The sequence below is a fragment of the Ctenopharyngodon idella genome, chromosome 24, assembly GCF_019924925.1.
Source record: "Ctenopharyngodon idella isolate HZGC_01 chromosome 24, HZGC01, whole genome shotgun sequence".
Taxonomy (NCBI): domain Eukaryota; kingdom Metazoa; phylum Chordata; class Actinopteri; order Cypriniformes; family Xenocyprididae; genus Ctenopharyngodon; species Ctenopharyngodon idella.
In genome coordinates this window covers 3,304,366-3,330,070 of record NC_067243.1, presented here as the reverse complement: position 1 = coordinate 3,330,070, position 25,705 = coordinate 3,304,366, and the positions used below count along the sequence as shown (strand labels likewise).

The 25,705-nt window shown below is 40.5% G+C and overlaps 1 protein-coding gene across 50 annotated transcripts in view; it reads left to right on the top strand.

The window, feature by feature from the left end:
* LOC127507802 (deleted in malignant brain tumors 1 protein-like) overlaps positions 1 to 25,705 on the top strand; it is a 163,932-nt gene that overhangs the window by 74,979 nt on the left and 63,248 nt on the right. For 13 of the 50 annotated variants that reach the window (XM_051885174.1, XM_051885191.1, XM_051885189.1 and 10 more), the window contains 4 exons: positions 14,177 to 14,209; positions 14,381 to 14,416; positions 17,918 to 17,950; positions 18,125 to 18,211. The exons of 4 other annotated variants lie outside the window; for them this stretch is intronic. In XM_051885174.1, the coding sequence (XP_051741134.1) occupies positions 14,177 to 14,209; positions 14,381 to 14,416; positions 17,918 to 17,950; positions 18,125 to 18,211 (189 nt within the window). The remainder of the gene's footprint in view (positions 1 to 14,176; positions 14,210 to 14,380; positions 14,417 to 17,917; positions 17,951 to 18,124; positions 18,212 to 25,705) is intronic. 33 more of the 50 variants (XM_051885207.1, XM_051885195.1, XM_051885181.1 and 30 more) reach the window with 12 other exon arrangements.

The window sequence follows — 25,705 nt, the reverse complement described above, 5'->3', positions numbered from 1 at the left end:
ACTGAAGACTGGAGTAATGATGCTGAAAATTCAGCTTTGCATCACAAAAAATAAATTATATTTTAAAGTATATTAAAATAGAAAACCATAATTTTAAATTGTAATAATATTTCACAATATTATTGTTTTTTCTGTATTTATTATGAAATAAATGCAGCCTTTGTTCAAAAACATTACAAATAGTAATGTTTCCAAACTTTTGACCGGTAGTGTGTAATATATATACATATATGATGTTTATATTTTTTAATATTTGATATATAGTTTATATTTTCTCATTAGGAATGCAACAGTGTTTCATGTTTTAAATAAAGTGATCATTTATTTAGTTGGTTTCCAATTCCACAACAATGTATCCCAATTATATACCATTTATTCCACAGTTACTGGGTCAAGCTTATGGAAGGAATTCATTGACAAATGCTTTTGAAATAAAAAAAACTTGTTGAATTGCACTAAGAAAAAAAATGTGTTTCATTAACCGTGCTTGCATTTTAATGTACTGTATTTTTAGGGCTTGCATTTTATGGGCTTAAATTCAACATGGCCATGTATTTAAGCAATTTCACTTCAAAACATTCACACATTTTCATTATTAAAAATTCAATAATGCATATTCACCTTTCAGATTTAAAAATACAACTTGTAATATTCGACAGGCAATTTTTGGTCCATTTTATTTCGCTTTACAAATTTGCTTCCACAAATTCAGTGGTTAAAATTAGACAGAAAATTCAACGTCGCACATCCGGGAACTGCAGGAATAGCAGTAGTTTGCCGATGCATGATCTCCATCTGCTGTTTGTCAACTCATCAGCAGGTGCTGTACGAGGCTGTTAACAAAGACCAGAGCAATGGCTAGAGAGATGTATTCATTCTCAAAAACGGATTCACAGAAATGTTGCAAGTGAATGTGATGATTATCAGGACCAGCATATATGTGAAAAAGCTGATGAAGACACTAGTGTTTACTTTTAATTCAATGTCTTCAGGGTTATATTCCCTGTGTGTAGCCTACACGTAAGCAGCCTTCTCTAATGTGATCGAGATTATAACGCTTCTCCCACTCGACGCTTATGTAGCCTATATTACAAATATTACGTCTGAAGAATTACACCTCGGTTGCTCCCGGTTTTCTTAACCTATATTATAGCTTGTGCGACACTGTGCTGTACTACTGGGTTTGTCCTCTCATACGTCATACTCCAGGATTCCCCAACAACACTTAACATTAATGGACTGAGGGTATGTTGTAACGATCGGCCCAATCGGTCGAGTTTACATGTATTAAAATGGGGTCAGATTAAACTGTGTGAGCTTTTGGAATGTTTAAAAAGATGAGACAGACGGCAGAAATAAAGTAAATAAATGAACTGTATTTACAATTTCCACATGGAACTTAAAACAACACAATAAAACTAGAATAACTTAAGCTGTTCAAAAGCGTGTCCATTAGCACCATACCCTAAAACAGTCCTTAAGAGTCCTAGTAGCGTGCTGAAAGTCCCAATGTGAAAGTGTCCACCAGTGTATATACAAAGTCCACAGAAGTGTTAATCCAAGTGAAGGTGATGTGAAGCGCTGGAAAGGTAAGTCCGTTAAAACAACTCCTCAATCCAGCTTGTGGTCATTTTGCTTGGTGACCATGTTTGTTTGCCATGCTGCCTCCTTTATGCTGGCTTACTTCCTGATTACTGTCATGTGATCAGTCACATGACAGGCAGACCCAGACTCATTTAAAGACATACACACATTAAAGTAAGAAGAATAAAATGGACTAAAATGACTGAGACAACATGTAAACCTATTAAAACTCAAATATATATATATATATATATATATATATATAAAACCATCATGATATATATTAAGCGGTACAACATGTGTCCTGTGTGACAATGTCACAATGTTTACATGTCAACGATGTACTAAAAACGTAAAAGTTTTTTCTATGTACCGATGACAACGATATCAATATTGTCCCTATTTACATGGATCCGCGAAAACAACAAAAACACACATATGCATTCTTTTACAGAGCGGTCACGCTAAACGCGCATGTATCCACCTTAATTTTTAAAATATCCATCTTATTTTTCAAATTTCCCTCCTACAGAAACCTGTTATAAAGAAAACGAGCTATTAGACTAGAGATCAAACTCAGTATAAACCTTATTTATGTACAATATACATAACACTATATACGACAAACAGATGAGCCCAAAAGAACACTTATTTCGGCTTAATGCAAGGTGTTTTCTGTGAATGTGCAAGACTTCCGATTTATTAGCCACGCCTGCTCTCTTACCTAAAAAATAAGGTGAATAGGCTATAAAAAGACCAACCTCACTATATTGGTGATGCAAGCAGATGAGACCAGAGGAATGCAACTCGCTACACCGTACCCCAAGCATTTTCTTTATAATGGTTTTCTATTTTTAAACGGAAGGATTATAATGGAAACGGAAGGCAGGTCAGGCGCGATCGTCACGTGACGTTCAGCTTCTCAGCGCCGCCCCGCCTACTTGATGCATTTTGTCTATGAAATACAGGTTTGTGTATGTTTTATTTCATCTTTAAAATCGTTGCTGTGCTGTAAATCATTTTATTTAATGCAAAGCAAACTACGATATCAGTAACCGAGTGTCGCATCTGTCTTTCGGATGAATTTATGCCTTGCATAAAATTAACAATTTATTCCTAAAGATACTGAATATAAATACTCTGGATATTGAAATATGTTATCAGAACTGTGCACTGATTGTTTATGGGCAGGTTATGGAAGCAGCCACAGCATCTTTCGGCTACGAGTGAGACGGAGGGCGGTGGTCTGAAATTAGTTCCGCCGCCGAATGCGAGCCCATCTCCGGCCGGAGAATCCGCATCGTTACGGTGGAAACGGGACGGGACTTTTGATTACACTTGAATTACTTTTAGACCTAAATGTATAATTTTTACTTCTAAAATGTTTGTTAAACGATTTTAAATGTAGCCAGTATTTTTAGGCATGGTAAAAACTATATAAAATAAGCTGTATTAAGAACTGTATCAAAAATAAAGTTGTCATATAAACCTGGTTGTGTGGAGTATTTTACAAATGTTTAGATCAGTGATTCCCAATCACCAAATTTAGTCAACACTATACTAATAAAGCATACTACTTAGAATAATTGTTTTGTGCAGAATTTGATCTTTGATCTCTCTTAAGCTACATTAAGTGACGTTAAGCTTTTTCTTTATAACGGTTTTCTATGGGAGGAAAACAACGTGTAATTAAACGAATTGCGTTCATATTCTGGGTTCATCTGCTTTGCTGTACGTAGTATGGTTTATTAGTATGACTGAGTTTGGTCATTTAATATCACTGTCCTAGTACGTTAAGCCACGTTAAGCGTTTTCTATGGGAGGAAAACGCTTAACGTGAAATTAAATGCGGTGCGTTCAAATTCTGGGCTCATCTGCTTTTTTGTAGTATACTAGTATGATGTTTACTAAGTTTGGTCTGTTAATATCACTTAGTACATTAAGCCACGTTAAGTGTTTTAGAATGTCCCCTGTCGCTTAGGCGTTATAGGCTTGCTGAGTAATCGCGTTAATCGCTGCAAATGTGTCTGTTTACAACGTGATTTTGCAGCATTGAATAAGTTTCTTTTTAGTGTCAGTTTAATAAGTCAGCTCACAAATCCTCTCATAAAAAGCATAGTAGACACATTGTAATTTAAACATTTATTTGAAAGACTTTGTGACTTTTCCTACTTTAGTGCATAAAGTGCTGAACTTTATAAGCCAATAAGTGCTTATTTACCGCCATCTACGGGTTATAGTGGTATTTTTCGTATCTTTTTTATTTTTAAATAAAAGTGTTTGTTTTCAATCAAATGTTGGATTTCCTACATCTTGAAACTTTAAGTTTTACAAATGGGGACAATCTCTGAAGGATGAATAAATAATTTTTGTGTCATCATATTCAAAATAACATTTGAACTGCTGGAATGTCCAATTACATTGTGTTTCTTATTTAAAATTTCCCAATATCTTCAAATCTGAATTGTAATCAATAAAACTGGTTCATTGGTAAATTAGGTAATTGTGACAACTGCATTAAAATATAAAAGCCGCATTTACTTTTGTTTAGTGTCGATAAAGGGGCACTTGGGCCTTATTGATGGAGTCGTGGGGGTACTTGAGGCTAAAAAAGTTGGGAACCACTGGTTTAGATCATTTAATCTGTAAACTTACTTGTACTAAATAAGCTATATCACAGGAAAAAATAATAATAATAAAATCAACCCTTTATGCTGCAAATTACCCCAACCTGTGTTCTGTCATATGTTTACCCAGCCCTTGGGCTAAAAACAACCCCAAAAAAAGGAGAATATAAGTGTGTGTGAGAGAAGAAATGTATGTATGTGAAAGGAGAATGTAAGTGTGTGTGAGAGTAGAAATGTATGTATGTGAAAGGAGAATGTATGTATGTGAAAGGAGAATGTAAGTGTGTGTGAGAGTAGAAATGTATGTATGTGAAAGGAGAATGTATGTATGTGAAAGGAGAATGTAAGTGTGTGAGAGTGCCAGAATGAATTATGGCTTGTACGGCCCCTCATAGTTTTGTTTAAATATGCATACGTACAACCTTTTTTTAGCATCCTCAATGTCATGGCTTCACGTTGACAGAGTTTGGTGCTGATTGCATAAAACCCTTAGATCCACATTCAGACCGTTATTGCGGTGCATTGTGGGATTGAATGAGTGCACTTAATAATGTCCACTATGGTTTCGGACACCACTACAAATGGCTGTCTCCTCAAATAGTGCCCTATTTAAGGGTATAGGGGGCGATTTTGGATATAGCCACCTTTATTTCTATAGCGCCTTATACAATACAGATTGTTTCAAAGCTTCTTTACAGTGATAAACTGGAAAAAATTCTGTAATGCAAATAGTTCCATTCTGCCGCAAGGCAGCTCTAAAAAGAAAATAGTGTCATCTTTCAGCTCAGTCAGTTCAGTTCCTTTGAGAAGATCATCAATTGGTAAATTCAGTTCGGTTTCAGCTAACAAGTGATGTCTTAGCTCAGTTCAGTTTAATTCTCAGCAAATAGTGCCAGTGATCAGCTGAGGTCAGTTTGGCGATGATTCAGATTCGTTCAAGACAGAGTACAGGTCATCAATTATCATATTCGTTCAATTCAGCTATGAGGCAGCTCTGAAGAAAAAAGTAACGTCATTATCCAGCTCAATTCAGTTCTCATTTGATAAAGTCAATGCAGTCGAATTAAATAATATTGTTGAATACTGAGTGACACACTTCTTCTTTTTTCTTTTCTTTTCTTTTTTTTTATTAGGAGTGCAAAACATACAACATACAGTGAATACAAAACACAAAAACAACAATAAAACAGCAATGATAGTAACAGCAATGAAAAATAAGCAGAAATGACAAACGGTTAATAGTAGAAGTATTTAAGTAGTAATAACATGTATAATAATAATGATAATAATATTTTGTGATGACGGCAACAGTAATATCAATAATAATAATAACAGTAATACTAAAGATGGTGATGATGATCGTAATTTGTGTTGACGGCAATAGTAATATCAATAATAATAATAATAACAATAATAACATTAATAACAATAATAATAATAATAGTGATACTAATACTAAAGATGGTGATAATATTTTGTGATGACGGCAACAGTAATATCAGTAATAATAATAACAGTAATAATAATAACAATAGTAATACTAAAGATGGTGATGATGATAATATTTTGTGTTGATGGCAACAGTAATATCAATAATAATAATAATAATAACAACATTTATATCAATAATAATAACAATAGTAATACTAATACTGAAGATGGTGATAATATTTTGTGATTACGGCAACAGTAATATCAATAATAATAACAGTAATAATAGTAGTAATAATAACAATAGTAATACTAAAGATGGTGATGATGACACACTTCTTGTCGCAAGTTGGTGGTGCTATACTTTGACTCACAGTAGTCACATCCATGTGAACAGCCTTCTTCAACGAACACATAGCTTAAGTTTCATTAAAATTATTCAATGCATGCAGAAGTTATAACACACTTCCTGTTTCCCTCTTTTCGTCATAAATTTGTTTCCTTACCATGGCCAAACCATTCAAGATATCAAAAATCTGCTTGCAATTTAGAATCCTCAATGTCTTGGCTTCACGTTGCCGAGTTTGGTGGTTATTAGTTGAATTCCCTAAGATAAGTATATCACATTCCAGAGCTTGCATTTTTCAAGCAATCCAAAATAGCCAACTTCCAGCTGGCTAGTGCATGACTTAGAGCATGAAAGCTGTTTGGCTGGATGAGAAGTATATGAAGTTTGTTTACTATAGGTGGAAAGAGGTACAAATACCAGTAAATTGACCAGCGCAAATATTAGTAAATCGCGTTGTGGGATTCATTTAAATATTTTCCTCCCATAAATTTTGCGGCTGAAAGGGAAACTCACACAAATGCATATGCAATAAGGTCAGCCGCAAAAACAACTCAGTCCACGCCTTTTCAGCACTAATTTGCAGTACGTGTCTTTAGTAAATCCCGACAGTGGTTTTTTAACGCCAAAAAAGGGTTTGCGCTGGCACAAGCTGTTAGTAAATCTGGCCCTTAGAATCCTTAATGTCATGGCTTCATGTTGACAGAGTTTGGTACTGATTGCATAAACCCCTTAGATCCACATGCAGACCAAAATAGCCAATTTCCTGTTGGTTGGAGTAAATGAATGTAAACTAGAAAGTTGTCTGGCTAATTGAGAAAAAATATATTTAAGAGTTTGGGGACTGTAGTTAAAACAAACCCCACCACTTTTGTCAAAAGGCTACAGAGCCCCTAGATCCACATTAGATATCAATAATTCTTAACATATTCTTAAGATATCAATAATTATTTCACAGGTCTACATATGCTATATTTTTACATGATTCTGATGAAGTTTGAAACAAATAAGTTAAAAAAAAAGAGGCTGATCTCAAAGCATTTTGAAAGTCAAGTCACCTTTATTTCTATAGCATCTTATACAATACAGATTGTTTCAAAGCTTCTTTACAGTGATAAACTGGAAAAATTTGTAATGCAAATGCTGATTCTGCTGCAAGGCAGCTCTAAAAGGAATATCGTGTCATCATTCAGCTCAGTCAGGTGAAAACCACTTCCTGTCGGGTTCCAGAGATAAAGAAGAAGGGCTGACGCCGTGAGTGCCAGACCTTTAATGTCAGGCCCCTCTTAGTGGAAGCGGCTTATGCCACATTATAGACCATTTGGGGGTTTGCAAACAGCGATGATCTTTGTGTGTGGAGCCTGGTGGCAGAAAATGACAGTTCTGCAGTAGCAGTCGATGGAATCCACGGAATAAAAGAATAAAAAAGGCAATTCCCTTTCGAAGGGAACTTCAGCTCTGCATTTGAAACGCTTTGGGGAACGTCACACGTGAGCCGATGTCTGAAAGCCAAGTATCAAAAAACTCCAATCATATTGGCCGGCGACAGCCTATGACGTCATCATAGCGCGACCCAGAAGTATATAAGGAGCGCCTAGAGAACCAGTCAGTATCTTCTCGTCTTTCGGGACTGTTCTGTCTGATCGCGATTGTATCGACTCCGGTAAGGGTATCTATATTATGCCTTACAAACGTTCAAGAGAGTGTGTTCATCCGTGTCCCAGGTTTTGGCACTTGATATACACATTTCTGGGCGTTTTCTGTCTGGGAGAGGAGCGCGCATAGACAGTAGTTGAAGGCGCTGTCTGTGTGTTTTCTGTTATTTACTATGAGCGTCTCCCTATCGGGACGCTCCGTTCTCGTTCGGCACTCTTCTCGAGGGAAGAGGTGTCCGCATCTGTGCCTGGTGATTCTAGCCCCGTTTGTGCTGAGGCAAAACGGCGGCTGCAATCATGGGGCTTGCAGGTGAGCTCGTTGGGAAGTTTGAGAGAGTTGTATTCTCTCTCAGCTTCCCCGGGGCTGACGAGGATGAGTTGTTGGATGACGATGATGTCCTTGTTTGACGTCATCGTATCCGGCAGCGCGCGCTCATCTGGCTGCTGTGTATGCAGAGCTGCTGGTGTTTTTGGGATGGTTCTGGCAGGCTGCGGCTGCCGCGAGGGCACGTTAAGAAAGGGGCCAGGCGCGGACGGCTCGACGAGCGGTTCCTTTCTGTCTATGAACGCTGCAGCTCCCATAAGCTTTCCATTCCTTCCTGATCTCCGCGTTTGAGATCAGGAGGGCATGGAAAAACCCCTAGCCATTCAGATTGTATTTGAGCCCAGACAGACGCGAGGGGGAAGAAGTGAGAGTGAGATGGGTGATCGATTGTAAACACCGGCGCGTTTGTAATTGATCCCCCAGCTACAAAAGGGCGATTTACATCTACCCTCTCCTCTTTTTTCTTCCACCTCCTATATTTTATAGACATATATCATGCTCAGATGCTTCTTATGGTCAGACTGATGGCTGGGCCCATAGTGATTATTTTTCTGTCGGCCCGCTTTTCCGGTTTGATAATGAGAAGATCTTTTAGGCTTAAAAGAACCCTAGATTTCATCCTTTCATGTAGAGAAAAAGGAATATGAGGAGTCTTCGGTCTTTCAGCCGCCGGAAGGTAAGCTGAGTCTATATTTTATGTTTTTAAAATAAGACTTTGTTTTTCCTGTATAGTTTTTCTGAGCATGTAGTTAGTCAGGAGGCTGGCCCATCTCGAGCTGAGGCTCAGAGACACGGCCAGAGGTCCAGTATGGTCGCTCGGGCGCCTCCTCCTTTTCGGAGCAAGGCGCAGAGACGCCTGGACTCGAGGAGGAAGAAGCAGTGATCGATCACATACGCCAGTAGCGTCCGTAATCGTTTCCCTCTCATTGCGAGGGCGATTTTACATCTGCCCTCGCCCCTTCTTCCTCTGCCTCCTGAGTTTTTGGTTTCATTTAACATACTAAGGTGCTTCTTTAACAGTCAGGCTGACGGCTGGGCCTTTGATAATATTTTTCTAAAGGCCCGCCTTCTGGCTTGATAGTGTAAGAGGCTCTTTTAGGCTTTAAAGAACCCTAGATTCCATCCCTCCTTGTTAAAGAAAATGGAAGGAGTCGTCTTTGGTCTTCGAGCCGCAGGAAAGTGAGCTGGGTCTATATTTATATTTCTAAATATGTTGACCTTGTGTTCCTGTATAGTTTTTCCTGAGTATGTAATTGGAAAAAGTAAGAGGGGTTCTTGGGCAAACTGAAGTTTGATAGGTTGGCTAGAACGATATATTGTGCAGGCCACAAAATGGCCGCCCCCTAGCCACCTGTTGTTTAGAGTAGCTTCTCATTTGTTGAGTTAGCACTCGTCACTTCAGTTAGTGTTTATGTTTAGGTCGGCCTTAATCGGCCACCTGACATTGTTTGCTTGTTGAGCTTCGCTTTGTTTCCTCTTATCTATGGAGATTCAGAGGTGAAGCCCATGCGTTGCTATGCGTGTGGCCCCGTAGGCCCACAGCTTAGCGGCCCAGGCTAGGACTAGGTTTAGGAGTATATTGTTATAAACCACCCTTTGTATTACTATCCCTTGTTTTGTTGTATAGTTCCTAGTTCTGGCCTCCTCCTGAGGGAGTTGTTAGGCCGTATGCCCATTTTCCCCTTGTTTATGTAGGTGCAATGGCTGAGGTTAACAGCTAAGGTAGCAAGCTGTTATTAGCCTCTCTGGTGCTGTTTCTCAGGTGGTAGGCCCTTATCTTTGCGTAGATAAGTTTATGCAGTGCATGCTAGGCCCCGCTTTCTAGAACTTTAATCATGCTATGATTTTGTTTCCCCTGAGCCCCTTGAATTTCATTCAAGTTTGAGCTACGGTGCTAGCTTTTAGCTTCCGTCCTCTAGGGTTCAGTACAGATCTATAAGTTCTGTTTGGTGAGAACATTTATCCTTTTTTAACGGATGGCATGTATTTACAAAGCATTAGTTTGCTTTGGGTTTTAAGCTTTGCCCTACATGTATGTGAGCTTTACTCTAGTGCTGCCACAGGTTAGCACCTGTTCTCATAATAGTAGGCTGTTGTTAGCCTCTATTTAAGGACGTGGTGTTTTTTGTACTCCCCGGCTAGGGTTTATGTGTTTCACTGAGTGCATCACCTGTTGGATTGCACATTCAGGTTGAGTGTAGAGAGTCGTACTTTTAGTTTGATCTCTGTTAGCTCCCACTTTGTGATCATTACCACAGCAGCTATATTACATATAACTGTAGAAGTTGTTGGCTCTTTGTTGTTTAGCCTCCTTCTAGTTGCAGCTTGCGTTTACGGGCGCTGTTGGTGTATGGTCATGAGTTTGGCTCACGTACGTTAGCACTGCACAGGTTTATGCTTGTGTTTGTTTGAGGTTGTAGGCCTTGTAGGCCTCCTTTAGACCATGTTAGCATTTCATTGTACCCTGTAATTATGTGATTTATGGTACATTGCCTGTTGGAATGTGTAGACTTAGCTCAGATTGTGTTAAGCTAGTTACCCTCATCTGTTTGTTTGGTCTAGAGCTGGTTCCCTTTTGAGCTTGGTTCCCTGTGAGACCACTAGCTGGCGCTACGTGTTTCAAAAAGTAGTAGGCCCTGCCAGGCCTCCTTTTCAGTTTACATGTTAGCACAGTTTGGGTTGGTCTTGTTTAAATAATTACCACTAGCTGACACCACGTGTTTACAAGTTATAGGCCTTACAGGCCTCCTGTGTATCATGTTGGAGTTCGGTTGTGTACTCCTCTCGCTTTGAGAGTAAAAGGTGCTTTTACTGAGTATGTTTCTGTGTGGCTTGCCTCTCAGGGTGAGCTCTTGTGGTAAGCCGCTCTGTTGTTCGGTTTCTCTGCATTTGCTTCCTTGAGCATGGTCTCTCCTTTAGCTCTAGTTGAGCTAAGTAGTTACCTCGTTAGTAACCTGGTTCTATTTTTGCTCCTAGAACTTTAGTGGCCACTAGCTGGCACCACATGTGACAGGTAGGCTCTCTGGGCCTCCCTGGGAACATGCTGGCATTTGTTTTATTATGCTGCTGGTTGGCCAGGGCTCCCAGGTGACTTATTAACCTCCTTGGTAGGCCGGTTATTTGTCCCGCCTGGGGCTTGAAAACACTGCCACGAGCTGATGCCACGTGTCTGGCTGAGCTTTACCAAGTGCACTGCTCGTTGGATTGTGTTGGATGGACTGTTATGTGGGCACTCACAGTTACTAAAGTTATGTGGTCGTTCTTGCTACCAGAAAGCTAGATTTCAGGTGTACGGCCTTGTAGGCCGCCCTTGGAATACCACTATGTGACTAGTATTCTGGTGTGACATGTAGTTCTTTATACAGAACTTTAGTCATGTTGCAGGCCCCTTTTTCCGGCCTCCATGATTATGTGCCTACAGTATGGTCTATCTGTTAGGTGAGCTTCGTACTTCCCTTTGGGTTGTTTGTGTAATTGTGCTTAGCTCCCTAAGCTGATCATTTGCTTGGTTTGGTTGTAGACTTCTGTGAAGCCTCCTGTTGAGATCAGCCCCCAGGCTGGTTTGTGCTCGACTGTATCAGGGCTTCTTAGCGCGCAGCCTCCTCAGTGCAAATAATCAGGCGCTGAGTAGATCCTAGGATGAGCGGATTATACTCCCCTCAATACGAGGGTTTATAGCACTCAGCTGAGTTCTGCTCTAAAGGGTGCCCGTCTCTACGCATGGGTTTGAGTTGTTTACTGCCCCTCTGGCAGTCGCTCTTACTTGCTCTCTTCTCTGAAGAATGCGTTATTGAGATTCTGTATTCAGAAAGGGTTGGCCAAGACTAAGTTTGTCCTTCATCAGACCAGGTCGGCCTCCCTGGTGGCATTGGGGGTGACTTCGTTCCCCTCTAGTGACTGGCCGGGGCTCCTTTCGGTTCCCTGGCCACATTCCCTTTAAGGGACCAATTTTCCTCTGAAAATTTGGTCCCAGAAGCCTTGAGGGGCCTTGGTAGGCTTTCTATGGAAGGCCTCTTTGAGGCTCAGCTTGGGCTGTTGGCCGTAGGGAATGCTGTCACTGACATCCTTTGCGTGACCCGAAGGTGAGTTGCTATCTGGCGTTTCATTCGAAACTGCTTGACGTTTGTCTAGCCATCTTTTGGCATGCACTCTCTGATACTTGGCTTTCAGACATTCCCCAAAGCATTTCAAACGCAGAGTCTCGTTCCCTGTTCTCAGGGAACTATGGTTACATACGTAACCTGAGACGTTTTGTGTTTATATCTCACACTTCTGACTTTTTTCTTGCAATTAAGTTTATGTATAGAAACTCATTATTCTGTCTTTTTTCTCAGAACTGCAAGTTTATATCCTGCAATTCAGACTTTTTTCCTCAGAATTGTGGTATAAACTCGCAGTTACGAGTTATAATATCTGAATTGGGAGATATAAACTCGCATGAATTAATAAAATGAAGACCATCTTATTTTGCATTCTGATTCTGACATCCAAAGGCACAACAAGAAGTTGTTTCTCTTATTCTGTGGATTTTGCCTGTTTTCCTCCACTTGTTACCACTGTTTTTCTGCCACCACAATGCACACGCAGCCGCAAGTGTCGTAACTGTGACGTCTGCTCCCAAATGGTCTATACAGCATACTCTTTCCCTTGGTGCCCTCAGGGGATCGTTCTGCCAACCCTGCCACCTTCCCTTCCTTCCTTTCATCAAAAACTTCTTCAGATTGCATAATTTTGTGGAAAATTAATATAAGTGCTTATTCTTTCTAAAGAAATGTGACGTAAAATGTGACATTTTAATATTATCTTTCTAACTATGTAAGACTTTGGGCTTAATGGAGTTGTTTTGTGCATTTCTGTGATCACAAATAAATGGAAGAAGGCACGGCTGAATGTGTTCTCTTTTTATGTGAAATAATAAATATGGTGTGATTCAGCATGTTTGATGTGCACTCCTGACACAAATTAATAAAGTACTGTTACATTTGTTTTTATTGTAAATCTATGGTTAATATTGATACTAGAGTCTTAAGTTTTAAATTAAAGTCCGAATGTACACTTCTGTCATTTTAATTTTTTCGATCCAGGGGTTGTGTGATCTTGTTCGAAGGAGGCTTTTTAAGGGTGGGTTTTAGTGCTTGATTTAGGCCTCTCAGCTCAGGGTCCGAGGCAACTGGCCACACCCAGCACGCTGTTAGCCCTGGCTCGCACTTGGCCCTACAGTAGAAACATGGTGGTTTATAACTTTGAAACTTTTGCCCTTGGTGATGTGGACTAAGGCTGTTCAGACTGTCAATCCAAATCCGATTTTTATGCATATCTGATTGAAATCCAATTAGATTTAGCAAGTCTGAATGGCCAAAAATCACATGAAATGCGATTTTTACAAATCTGTTTCAAGCTACATTTATATGTGGTTTGAAACCCTATTCAAATCGCATTTCTGGAAATCAGTTTCTGTTGCATGGGTTATGGATTTTGCATGGTTTATGTGACTTTCTCACGCCATGTAAAATGTAAACGTCATGTTGTTATAGGAAACATGCTGAAAGTCGCTGCAGAAACAAGGTTGTGTTGTTGCAAAGTGCAAAATAACAATATAACAGAGTTTTGAAACCGGCGGAGATGACAGCACGAAATAAAGCCGCTTGTACCAGCCTCCTATGATTCTGCTGTCGTCTCCTCATAACGCAGTAGTCCAGTGCGGCGGCTGCACAATGTTGTAAATATGACAACATCTGTATTGCAAACTCCTCCATGTTGTGGTTGTTGTTTTTGGCATATGTTTATCAGCTCAACATCATTGCCATAGAAACCAATGCAGATATTCTGGAAAACGAAAGAGCGGCATGGACACACAAATCGGATCTGAACAGTTGCGATACACAATGTGGACAGTCTATAATTTTAGATCAGATTCCAATCGGATACACAAATAATCAGATTTGGACTGACAGTGTAAACACAGATTAAATGAACTTGCCTGGTCTCAGTGTCAGACACTGAGTGTTGTTCCAAAATGCAGAGGTACAGCCATACTTCATGCTTGGCATCTTTGCAGTTAAATTTCTTGGCATGTTAAAGACAAATGTTTTAGAGAATATAAAATCCATTTCTTGTTTACCATCTGTTTGAATATCACTTTCACTGTGGGAAAGATCTGGTTCTGGAACTATAACAGACATTAATCATCTCTCTTTTTCTGTAATAGGCCATCTACCATCTAGTGCAGAACCACAGACAGGTAATTATACACCCTTGAATTAGAACCACATCTGCTTTTCTCACAGCCTGTAAAAATGTCTAAAGATTTGTTTGAACATATCAAACATGAAGCATCACAATCACTCTGACATATCAACATCAACAACATAACAATGTTGTGCATTTTTGTGTTTGTTTTATTTTCCTTCAGCAACAGCGACACTGAGCACGACTGCTTCACCGCCAGGTAATGATGCTAAGGAGAATGGAACTCCACTATTATTACCACTGTGTGTGTTATCATCACAAATACAACCAAACAAACAATGCATCATTAGAGTTTTTAATTTTTAATTTTTTCAATTGCACAACAAAGTTTTCCAATTGTATACAATTGTAAGGACTGAGGACGAACCAGACAAATGTTCAGATGATTCTTTCAAAACATAATTTCAGTAACCCAAGCTCAGAGAATCTAATTTTCGGCTCCAGTTCATCTACAGAACAACCCCCTGCTAGGTACTTTTATGGCACCCATGCTTCCTGACTGAAGGAAAGGAGGCAAACCTTTAAGCCATTTGTAGAAACCAAATGGTTGAAAAGACAACGCAATAAGCCACCAGAAGATCTCCAGATCAAAAGAGACAGAGAGATATCGCAGGCCTGTTTCTCTGAGTGACCTATGAATGACACAGAAAAACTCACAGAGACACAAATAAACTGTATCAAAATGTTCCAAACAACTTGAAACGGACTTATCAAACATCTTTTAACTGCATAAATTTTATATCATGTTTACATGTGACGAGTTATATTTTAGAACACCAAACAACTCATGTAACTGTGTAACTATTGAATGGTTGAATGAAAGTATTTCTTGTCTGATATGTATTTAAATCTCTAGTTTCCATTCAAATCATGGCTTGAATGAAATCTGTGTAAAATGTATCATATTCCATTTAATAGAAATCATGTCTAAACGGTACTGTCTGCCGAGACGGGCAATTCCAGAGGCCGGAGGTAACATTCAGTTTATGATTGGGGCAGAGAAAAAGCCACCTTTGAAACAAGACGATACCTGATTGGCCAGAACTCCTCACAGAGGTGGGACAAACACCTAAGTTTAAACAGTCACATCACAAAGACAATAAAAAAACTAGAACAAAGAAAAGACAAGACTAAGATGAAGACAAAGGACAGACAAGCAGCTCATTCAAGCTATTCAACGTTTACTCACTTTCCTTTTCTTTTACTTTAGCTTCTTTTCTGTTGAGAGTCTCGTGTTCTAAGCAGGTTCTAAGTTAAGTTTTGCCGCAAAGTTTAACCAACGACTTTTGCCGCCTCAAATTTAAGCTACTACAAGAGACTTCATTTCATTTGCCAGCACGCTCAAACATGATTGATTTTTACCTAACCACAATCCGGACCTGAAAAGATCCTGCAACAAATCATCGACTTGGAAAAACCCCTTTCTCCAAGCCAAGGACGCCGACGAGGAGATTCCCATTTAAAGTCGACAAGCAAGTACCTCCAGATTCTAAAGCTGAACTGGTGCATTAAGTTAATGATTCATGGTTCGTTTAGGTCAGGTCTTTTGAAGTGCATACTTTGCTAGAAATCATTCTCATTATTTCATTCTCTCTTAAATCTCTTTCTCTCTCATTTCCTTTCTTTCTGCAACGTGTATGAATGTTTGTGTGTGTGTGTGTGCGTGTTTGTGTTAGATTAGTTTGTGTTAGAATAATCAAAGTCTCCTGTAGATTTTAAAAGAAAGTGTCTTGTATTATGTGTTTGTAAAATTTAATGTCTTAAACTGTCAATCTTAAAGTTACCGTAAAGTAATCTTGAAGTTAGTTGAATATTCATATCCGCTACAAGAGCCTATTACGGCCCGAGCGAATGAACGCTGGACGATTTAGTTGCTCGGTCGTAAACTAAATGACTCTTTTTAATTCCCTATAAATTAATTATTTAATTTGAGCTGATTTGTTCCTACACAATGTACGGTCAAGCTCACTAATAGCATGCATGTAGTGGTGTTGAGTAGTCTTGTTTGGTCATAGCAAAGTCAATGAGCACATTAAGCTTCATTACAGCCCGGAAAGTACTGCGTAATTTAACGTATTTTCAGCGTAACTTTCGATAATTATAGTGTACCTATAAAGTAAGTATGTGTAAGTATTGGGAAACAATATGTAAAGTCTTAGGAATAAAGGGGTGACAACCAGGAAAATAACAAATTATTTATACTGTACAGTAAGTATTTTAGAACTAAGGGGTACTTATACTATTATCATAGACAACAATCTTATGTTTCGGAGCAATTTAGCGAGAACATACACTGCACACCTTTTTGTAGTGTACAAATATATAAAGGCTTTTTAAAACTTATGGTGTAGGCTACATATCAGTGCATTTACACAGTATTTTGTTTTTATTGCAAAAGTGCACTGATTGAGTTGTTTCAAAACTATAATATTGTAATTTTTTAATACATGGGGAAATATGCTCTTGTTCCATGTAGTTACAGGGTAAGTATGACATTACGGGCTGTAAATTAAAGTGGAGCTTGTTACCCTCTTGTTTCATGTAGTTACAGGGTAAGTACAATAAAAACACATGTATACACACAATCTGATATCACTTGGAAACCTTTATTTGAAAAACAATTTATTTCAGAACACATTTACAACACTAATTCGTTTCTCTTGCTTGGCTTCCTCCTCCTCCTGTTCCTCTTCTACTTTTTCTTTCTTTAAATTCTGTATGTATTATAAGAAAATACAGTACACCCAGAAATGTCCTCACCATTTACTCATCTTTTACCCTCATGCCATCCGAGATGTATATGACTTTCCTTATTCAGATGAACACAAAGTTTTTTTAGAAAAATAAATAATCTCTGGGAATGCTTTATAATGCTTTATAATGCAAGATCATGCGTTCCTAAAAGTTGAAGCATCAAACAGTAATAGCTGTTATAGCTAATAGCTATAGTAATCCATACGAGCCCAATGGATAAATCAATGTCTTCTGAAGTGAAGCGATAAGTGTTTGTAAGAAAAAATACCAAACATTTTAAATTTTAAAAATGTAGACTAAAGCTTCTGACCAACAGTCACCTGTGCGACGTGTGCATGCATGAGAGGGTTGAAAGTTCACGCTTGACGGAACTTGAGGCGCGCTGAGAAACTCGCGAGAAAAGTCATGCGGATGTCGGATGCCGTTTTTTTTTTTTTTTTAAATTACTACTTAAAACAAAATACACAGAATAACAGATAATAATAATGAGAAACAGACAAGACAGAAAAACAGATGGCAGTTCTTGCATGAGTTTCACATGAAACACCCGCGAGAACGTCATGTACGGTCAAGCTCACTAATGGCATGCATGTAGAAGTGTTGAGTAGACTTGTTTGGTCATAGCAAAGGCAATGAGTACATTAAGCTTCATTGTGACTTTGTAACTTTTGCCCAGTTGGTGTCGTAGGCTACATGAACTGGCCTGGTCTCAATGTCAGACACTGAGTTTTGTTACAATATGTAAAGTTACAGCCCCCTTTACGCTTGGCATCTTTGTAATTGACTTTCTTGGTATGTTAAAGGCAAATACTTTAGAGAATAAAAAATCCATTTCTTGTTTACCACCTGTTTGAATATCACTTTCACTGTGGGAAAGACCATGCAAATGAAGAAATCAGTTCTAGAACTATAACAGACATTAATCATCTCTCTTTTTCTGTAATAGGCCATCTACCATCTAGTGCAGAACCACAGACAGGTAATTAAACACCTCTGAATTAAAACTAAATCTGCTTTTCTCACAACCTGTAAAACAGCCTAAATATTTGTTTGAACTAAACAAACATGAATCACTGCAATCACTCTGACATATCAACATCTTCATCAAAACAACAATGTTGTGAATTTTTGGGTTCATTTCATTTTTCTTCAGTGACAGCGACATTGAACACATCTGCCTCACTGCCAGGAGTCAGAGGTAATGATACTGAGGAGGATGAAACTGGTTCCATGAGAAAAGGTAACAAGATGCTGCATCTCCACATATCCTTTAGACAAAGTAGTTGATGATGTCTACTACAGTCGCTCTTTTATGCTTGCGGTCACACTAGTAGTGACATCAGACTGTTGTAGACCAATGAGACTGTTGCGTCTTGACACAATTATTCAGGAGTAGTGTCTCTGTCTCCTTCTCCTTCTCAGGGAATTTAACACACCTGATTCAGATCATCAGGTCATTAGGTCAGACCTCCAAGAACTGAACTCGGTGTGTCAGATAAAGGAGACATACAAAATGTGCAGAGCAGGAACAGGATTAAGAACCACAGAATTAAGCTAAATGTGCTCTCATAAAATAAGATGCTATTGGGAACAAATACCTGCATCCTTAAAATACTTCCCTAACTTGGTATGCACCGGGTCACTGTCAGTGACAAAACTCCCTAAGGCAATAACCCAAGATTTACACCCTATACAAGGAAAGTCCCAGCCTTTTAACCAATTGCACAACAACGGTTTCCAATTATATACTATTTATGCTTCAATTAGTGGGTCAAGCTCACTGGTTGTCTGCGCATAGTACTGTTGAGTAGATTTGTTTTGTCTTAGCACCTCTGGTGGTGATCTTAAGAAAAGTCGATCAATGCACAAGTACATTTAGAAACATGTATAACTCAAAGTAATCCTAAATGTAATCCATTACAAACTGCATTACTGAGATTACAAACCGAATGAGTGAAATAAAATATGCATTCATCATTAATTTTATATAATTAACAAAAATAAATTAAATAAATGAATAAAAATAACCCAGGGTGATAATCAATTAGAGGGCTAAAACGTCTCAGGTTATGTATGTAACCATGGTTCCCTGAGAACAGGGAACAAGACACTGCATTGAAACGCATATGGGGAACTCTTCCGCGTGAACCAGTGTCTGAAAACAATATCAACTTACGACAATCCTATTGGCCAGCAACAGCCTATGACGTCATCATAGCGCGACCTGGAAGTATATAAGGAGCGCCTAGAGAACCAGTCAGTACCTTATCGTTTGAAGGAACTGTTCAGCAGGCAGCCCCGATGCATGGCTAGGAAACACAGTGTCTCATTCCCTGTTCTCAGGGAACCATGGTCACATACGTAACCTGAGACATTCCCTTTCAAAAGGGAACTCTACACTGCGTTGAAATGCATATGGTGAACGATACACCCACGCTGCCATGCTTGAGGGGAGTGCATGCCAAAAAAGGCTAGACAAACGTCAGAACTAGCAGCTTCAACTGAAATGCCAGAACCACTCCCTCTACGGGTCATACATAGGCTGTCAGTGACAGCATTCCCTATGGCCAACAGCCCAAGCTATAAGCCTCAAAGAGGCCTTCCGCAGAAGGCCTACCAAGGCCGCTCAAAGGCTTCAGGAACCAAACTTCTTTCCGAAGAAAAGAGGGTACCGAGGGAACCCTAGCCAATCACTTGTCAGGGGAACGTACTCGACCCTGACTGCCACCAGGGAGGCCGACCTGGTCTACTCTTACAGAAACCTAGTCTTGGCCAACAGCCTGCCTGATCAGAGTCTCAAATCACATTCTTCAGAGAAGATATCCAGTAAGAGTGACTGCAAAGAGGCAGTAACCAACTCAGACCAGAGCGTAGAGATGGGCATCCCGGAGAGCAGGACTCAGCTTAGTGCTTTTTACCCTTACCAATGAGGGGAGTAACACTCTGCTCAATCCTAGGATCTACTCAGCGCTTGATTATTTGCACTGAGGAGGCTGTGCACTCTAAAGGAACCAAACAAGGGGAGTACATTTACTAGCCTGGGGGCTGATCCTCAATAGGGAGGCCTCAGAGAGGCCTTCAACCACTAACCAGCTTAGGGAGCTAAGTACTATGCAGGACAACCCTCAAACGAGGGGAGTACAGAGCTCAACCTAACAGATAAACCGTACTGTAGGCACAGAGTCATGGAGGCCCCGGAGGGTCATGCAACATGACGCAAATTCTACATTGTGTAGAAATACCTCACAGCAGCCTTGCAAAAGGCCAACATGTGAAACTACATGCTCAATCTGCTTAAAGAACACCCAGATGTGGGAGGGAAAAGCTTAAAGTGCGGCCTGTGAAGGCCACACACCTAGAAAGCTTGCTTGCTGATAAGCAAGATCCCACAAACTTGGAACTCGCTCAGAATGAACCGAGTTTAACTAGCAGATAAGACTGTAGAGTGCCCACATATTACAGTCTACCTCAATACATTCCAACAAGCAGTGTACTCAGTAAAAAACACTTTTTACTCTTTAAGCAAGAGGAGTACAACTTACACCATCGTGCTCTAGAGGAGGTCCAAACAGGACCTGCGACTTCAGAATGACACGGGCGTCAGCTAGTGGCAGTGTCTATGCTCTAAGGGAGCCAAATCTGAGAACAAAACTCTCCAGTGAGGTTGACTAGTTTAGCTCAACCTGAACACACATTCCAACAGGCAATGTACTCAGTAAACACTTAGCTCACAAAGTGTAGGGCAGGAACCAGAACTAACATATTAAAGTACAATAACCTTGAACAACAAGGGAGTACTATTAATCCAACCCTGAAAAATACAGGGTGGGTACTTCACATCAGAAATTCTTACCAAAAACAGATACAATCTGTACTAAAGCCTAGGGAACAGGGGCTTTCATAAAAAGCTACAACCATATCACTCAAGCTTGAACATAGTTCAAGGGGTTCAGGGGAAAATCTGAAGTCAAAGTACCACTAGATAGTTCTAGGGGAGTGGGGCTACAGCAACAAAGTTTCTATTCACATAGTGAAAAGGGCCTACACCGCCTGAGACAACGGCACCAGGGAGACTTAGCAATAGTCTGCTACCTTAGCTGCTATCTATTTTGCACCTACACCGAAGAGACAATGGGCCTTGGCCCGACAACTCCGATAAGAGGAGGCCAGAACTAGGAAAATCTACACTCACACAACAGGGGTAGTATAAAAAGGGCGTAAAATGCTACTAGCAAATCGCCTAAACCCTAGTTCTAGCCTAGGCCAGCTATAGCTGTGGGCCTATAAGGCCAACACATAAGCATAGATCTGCCTGGGGCTAAGAAACAACAGCCTCTACCAACGACTCTCAACTGAGAGGAGGCAAACTCTGAGAATACTAAATTTCTACAGTAAAGCTCAGAGGAGCAAAGCTCAACCCAAGCACACAAAGTCAGGCGGCCTGTAAGGCCAACGCTAAACATAGATCTATCTGAAGTTAGTGAAAGCTAATCTCAAAACTCTAGCATTTACCAGAGGAGAAAGCTAATTAACCAAAAGGTGGCTAACAGTGTGGCTTAGTTAAAGCCGACATCTGAATACATATGAATGGTGGCTTCATTATCTGAAGCCAACACATCCAAAAAAGGGGACAAACAAAGTACTACCCTAATAATATATCATTCCAGCCAACCTAATGGAACTTCAGGGCCCTTAGTCCTCATCCTATACTTTATAGAAAACAGATTATAAATATAAAGAGACCTACCAAGTCAATTTCAGCAGGTCTAACTGATATGCTTACAAACAGATATTGTGTGTAAAGCAACACCAGCCTGACCTGCTGCCACATATACAGCGTTGGAGCCTACATATATCACGAGATAGTTGCACCTATCTCGTCAGTAGGAGGCATCGACGCGTACCCATACTCACTCCATCAACAACAGCAAATTAACCTGCTTATGTTGATGAATGCGAGCTGAATACAGGTCCTTCCATGCCTTCTTGATCTCAGTATGAAGATCAAGAAGGAATGGAAAGCTTACGGTGGCTGGAGGATTATGGCAAAAAAGGAACTTCTTATTCTAAGCCAAACAAGAGAGCAGGAGATGGCTGATGAGGACGAAGATGGTAAGCCTCCTGAATCCTCAAAGCCACCCTGCCCCCGCGTATGTACAGCGGTGTGAGATTATGGAAAGCACCACTGGCAGACTGCAGCTGCCATTGTAGCAGGTTAAGAAAGAAACCGCTCGCGGATTGTTCGTCGAGCGGTTTCTTTCTTAACCTGCTACAATCACCCCTTCAACTCTTCAACAAGCTCCAGCTGAAAACCCCTTGATCTAGTCTCTACTCTGCCTCAGCAAGAGTAAGACCCGAACCATTAGGGGCAGCTGCCAGTCCTTCTCCTCTCGAGGAAAAGACCATAAGAGAGTGGAGCATTTTACAAGTAAAACACACTCACAATAACAAACAGACAGATCCCACAAGAACTGCCTGTACATGCTCTTTTGTTCTCATAAAAGGCAACGTTATAAGTTATGTGTGTGATCAGATGTCAACACTATGGGACACGGATGCACACATTTCCTGAAACGTTTGTAAGACATAAATTGTCTTACCTTAATATCGGTTTGATATCATTTCAAACAAAACAGTCCCTGTAGACGAAAAGATACTGACTGGTTCTTTAGGCGCTCCTTATATACTTCCAGGTCGCACTATGATGATGTAATAGGCTGTCACCGGCCAATAGGATTGTCGTGAGTTAATATTATTTTCAGACACCAGTTCACGCGGAGGCGTTCCCCATATGCGTTTCAAACGCAGTGTAGAGTCCCCTTTCAAAAGGGAACTCTGTTGTAGAGTTCCAAGTCTAGGGCTTCTCAATACTGATACGTGTAAAAATGGCTGCGGCCGAATGACAATGATAAGTCAGCAATAATGGATAGGTAATCGTTCAGTTCTTTTCATCTGTTTGGAAAGACTGAACAGATTACTTCAGAATATTTTATGAAAGCTATAACGAATTCGGCTAGGGAGAGCATGTGATTTGAATTGGAGTGTGAATCTTTGAGGATGTGCCACAGTCCAGGGAGCGAAGGCAATCTTTTTGCGGAATGGGGGACAGAAGAGAAGCTAAATCTATGTGAGTACCTGAGAGGATCTGGTTGCGAAGCAGGTTAGAGACAGGTGGGAGCTCCATTTCAACAGTGTGGGCGGGTGTTCCTTTTGGTACGGCCGTGAACAGAGTATAGGAAGGTGGACGGGCTGAAGTAGGAGGGGGAAAAATAGGAGGGAGAGAAGATGGGGCAGGCACCGGTTGTGGTAAGATGCAGAGAAGTCTCCGGAGCAGTTCCTGTGTGCGGAGGCAGCCTCACGCTCGAGACCACTCCAGGAATGGATGGAAACGGAGCAGGAGAAATTTTGGAAGGAACAAAGGTTGCGAGATTAAGGTTGCGAGATTAAGCAAATCTGAGGTGGGTGGCAGGTGAGGCTGCATAGGGGGAGCAATGTTGTAAACTGAGGAAGCTGAGGGTGCTAGGAAGGTGTGGGTTTGTTGAGCTGTGTTTGTTGGAAGAAGCATAGGGCTTAGCGCAGCAGCCATGCCCCCTGTGCTAGAAACAGGGAGGGCGGGGTTGGAAACCGCTGTGCCAGGTGGTGCATGCGCGGCAGGTGCTGGAGAGACGTCGATGGAGCTCAAGGCAGATGCGGCTTCCTGGTTGGAAGGAGCGTGTCGAACTCTCTTGAAAGGACGACCGGCGGCCCTTTTGGGCAGAGCGTCGGGTGGAATCTGGCCGGTTTGAGAATTCATGTAAAGCTCATACAACTGTGCTTTGGTTTGTCTTCGAGAAAAATGGATGCTTGTGGCCGCTCTTCAATGGGCCCAATCACTGTGGCAGTCTAACGCTCAAGTTACCACCTCACTTTCACTGTTTATCAGTCACTTCAGGGAGGTCTTGGCCAAACAGCATCCGAGCTCTACGTTCACGACCAGCTGTTCAACCTGCATCAAGGGGATAATTCTGTCAGGTCATACACTCTAAAATTTCGCACTTTAGCAGCTTCTAGTGGCTGGAATGAGACTGCCCTGCTCACTGCCTTTCGGCAAGGACTGAACGCTGAGGTTCGCCAGCTCATGGTCATCTATGACCCAGAGGTTAAGGTGGGCCTCGTCATCGCTCCATCCGGCCGTCAGGAGCTGCCCGTGGAGGAGGGGGTACTGTCACGGAGTCTCAGCCATCACAAACACCAGTCTGCCTATCGTCACCAGATCAGCACGCTCCGCCCATTCGTTCACTTTCCCCAGAGTTCTGATTCACCGCACCTGCACCTCCTCATCAAAATATATACCTTCACAGCCTGCAATCCATTGTCTGGTCTCGTCCTTACCTACACGAACAGACTCCCGTATGTTAATCACTCGAGTACATACCTGCCGCATGGATCCCGACTTCTGTCGTCTGCCATCTGCCCTCAATGTGTTGATCCCAGCACCTGGTCTGCACCACCGCATATGCAAGAGACATTACAATTACTACTCAGCTAAGTCATCAGTATCTTCATTGAACTGCCATACTCACCTTTGCTGCATTCCCACTCAGTTCCGTGCTCTGTGTCAAATAAACTCTGTTTATACTCCACTCACCTGTCTGCCTCCTTCTGTTGTGCGACAATAGTGACAGTTATCTCTTAACTTGTGTAATTTCTTTTAAATGTTTGATGAAGTCTCTTGAATTGAAGTTTCCCCCAGAGCCAGAGTTGGATAGTGAAATGATGAATGTAGTCTTCGCTTCGTCATTTCAAACAGGGAGCACTGGAGTAGGAAGCCACTGCAATCTTCTGCCATGCCCGAGAAGGTCTCTGGTAAGGCCCTGGGACTGGCAGGCAGATCAGGTGAGGAAGAGATGACGAGTGGCAGGAGTGACTGTTGTAGTTTGTGTACTAATTTAGCAAATTAATCGGATGAAATAGCAGCAGGAATCCCAGTGTCCATCTTGATTTTGTGAAATCTGGTCTTCTGTCACAGAGTAAAGGGAGATCAGGCAACAGGATAAACGTTAACACAATTTATTTGCAGAACTCTTTAAACAGAACAGATCATGTAAGTATCTCACAATAGTCGTAACTTGAATGACTTAACTTGATAGATAATATTCTTCGTCTTGGAACAGGAGAACCGGGACTAGCAAGGAGGATATTGAAAACATCTTAAAAACATCTAAATGTCTGTATGACATCTGACAGCAAACGTCATAGAGGTATATGGCAGATGAGCAAACACTCTAATAAATACATCTTGCAGATGTGAATGCAGACATCAAATAGTCATCTCCGAGATGTACGTGTGCTATTGTGTTTGATGTGTTTATGTGTCGTATGTGTTTTCTCATGTGCAATACATCTCTGAGATGTTTATCAGATGTTTTTTACACAGTAGATGTTTTCTAGATTAACTGCTCTTTAGCAGACATCTTAGAAATGTACCTGTGCTATCTGGGTTATTACTCGTTACTAGTTACTCCTTTCAAAAGTAATATTATTATATTATTATTATTATTATATATATTATTATAATTTTATTATATTATTTATTAGGCTTCTTGGCAACAGTAATTAGATAAACTACTAGTTATATTACTTTTACATAACAGAAGTGGTAATAGCTTATTTTCTCCACAAAATTCTGACTTCGCATGTGTGCCTCTTTGTGAATGTTAGGGTATTTTAATCATTAATTTATATTCATTTTACA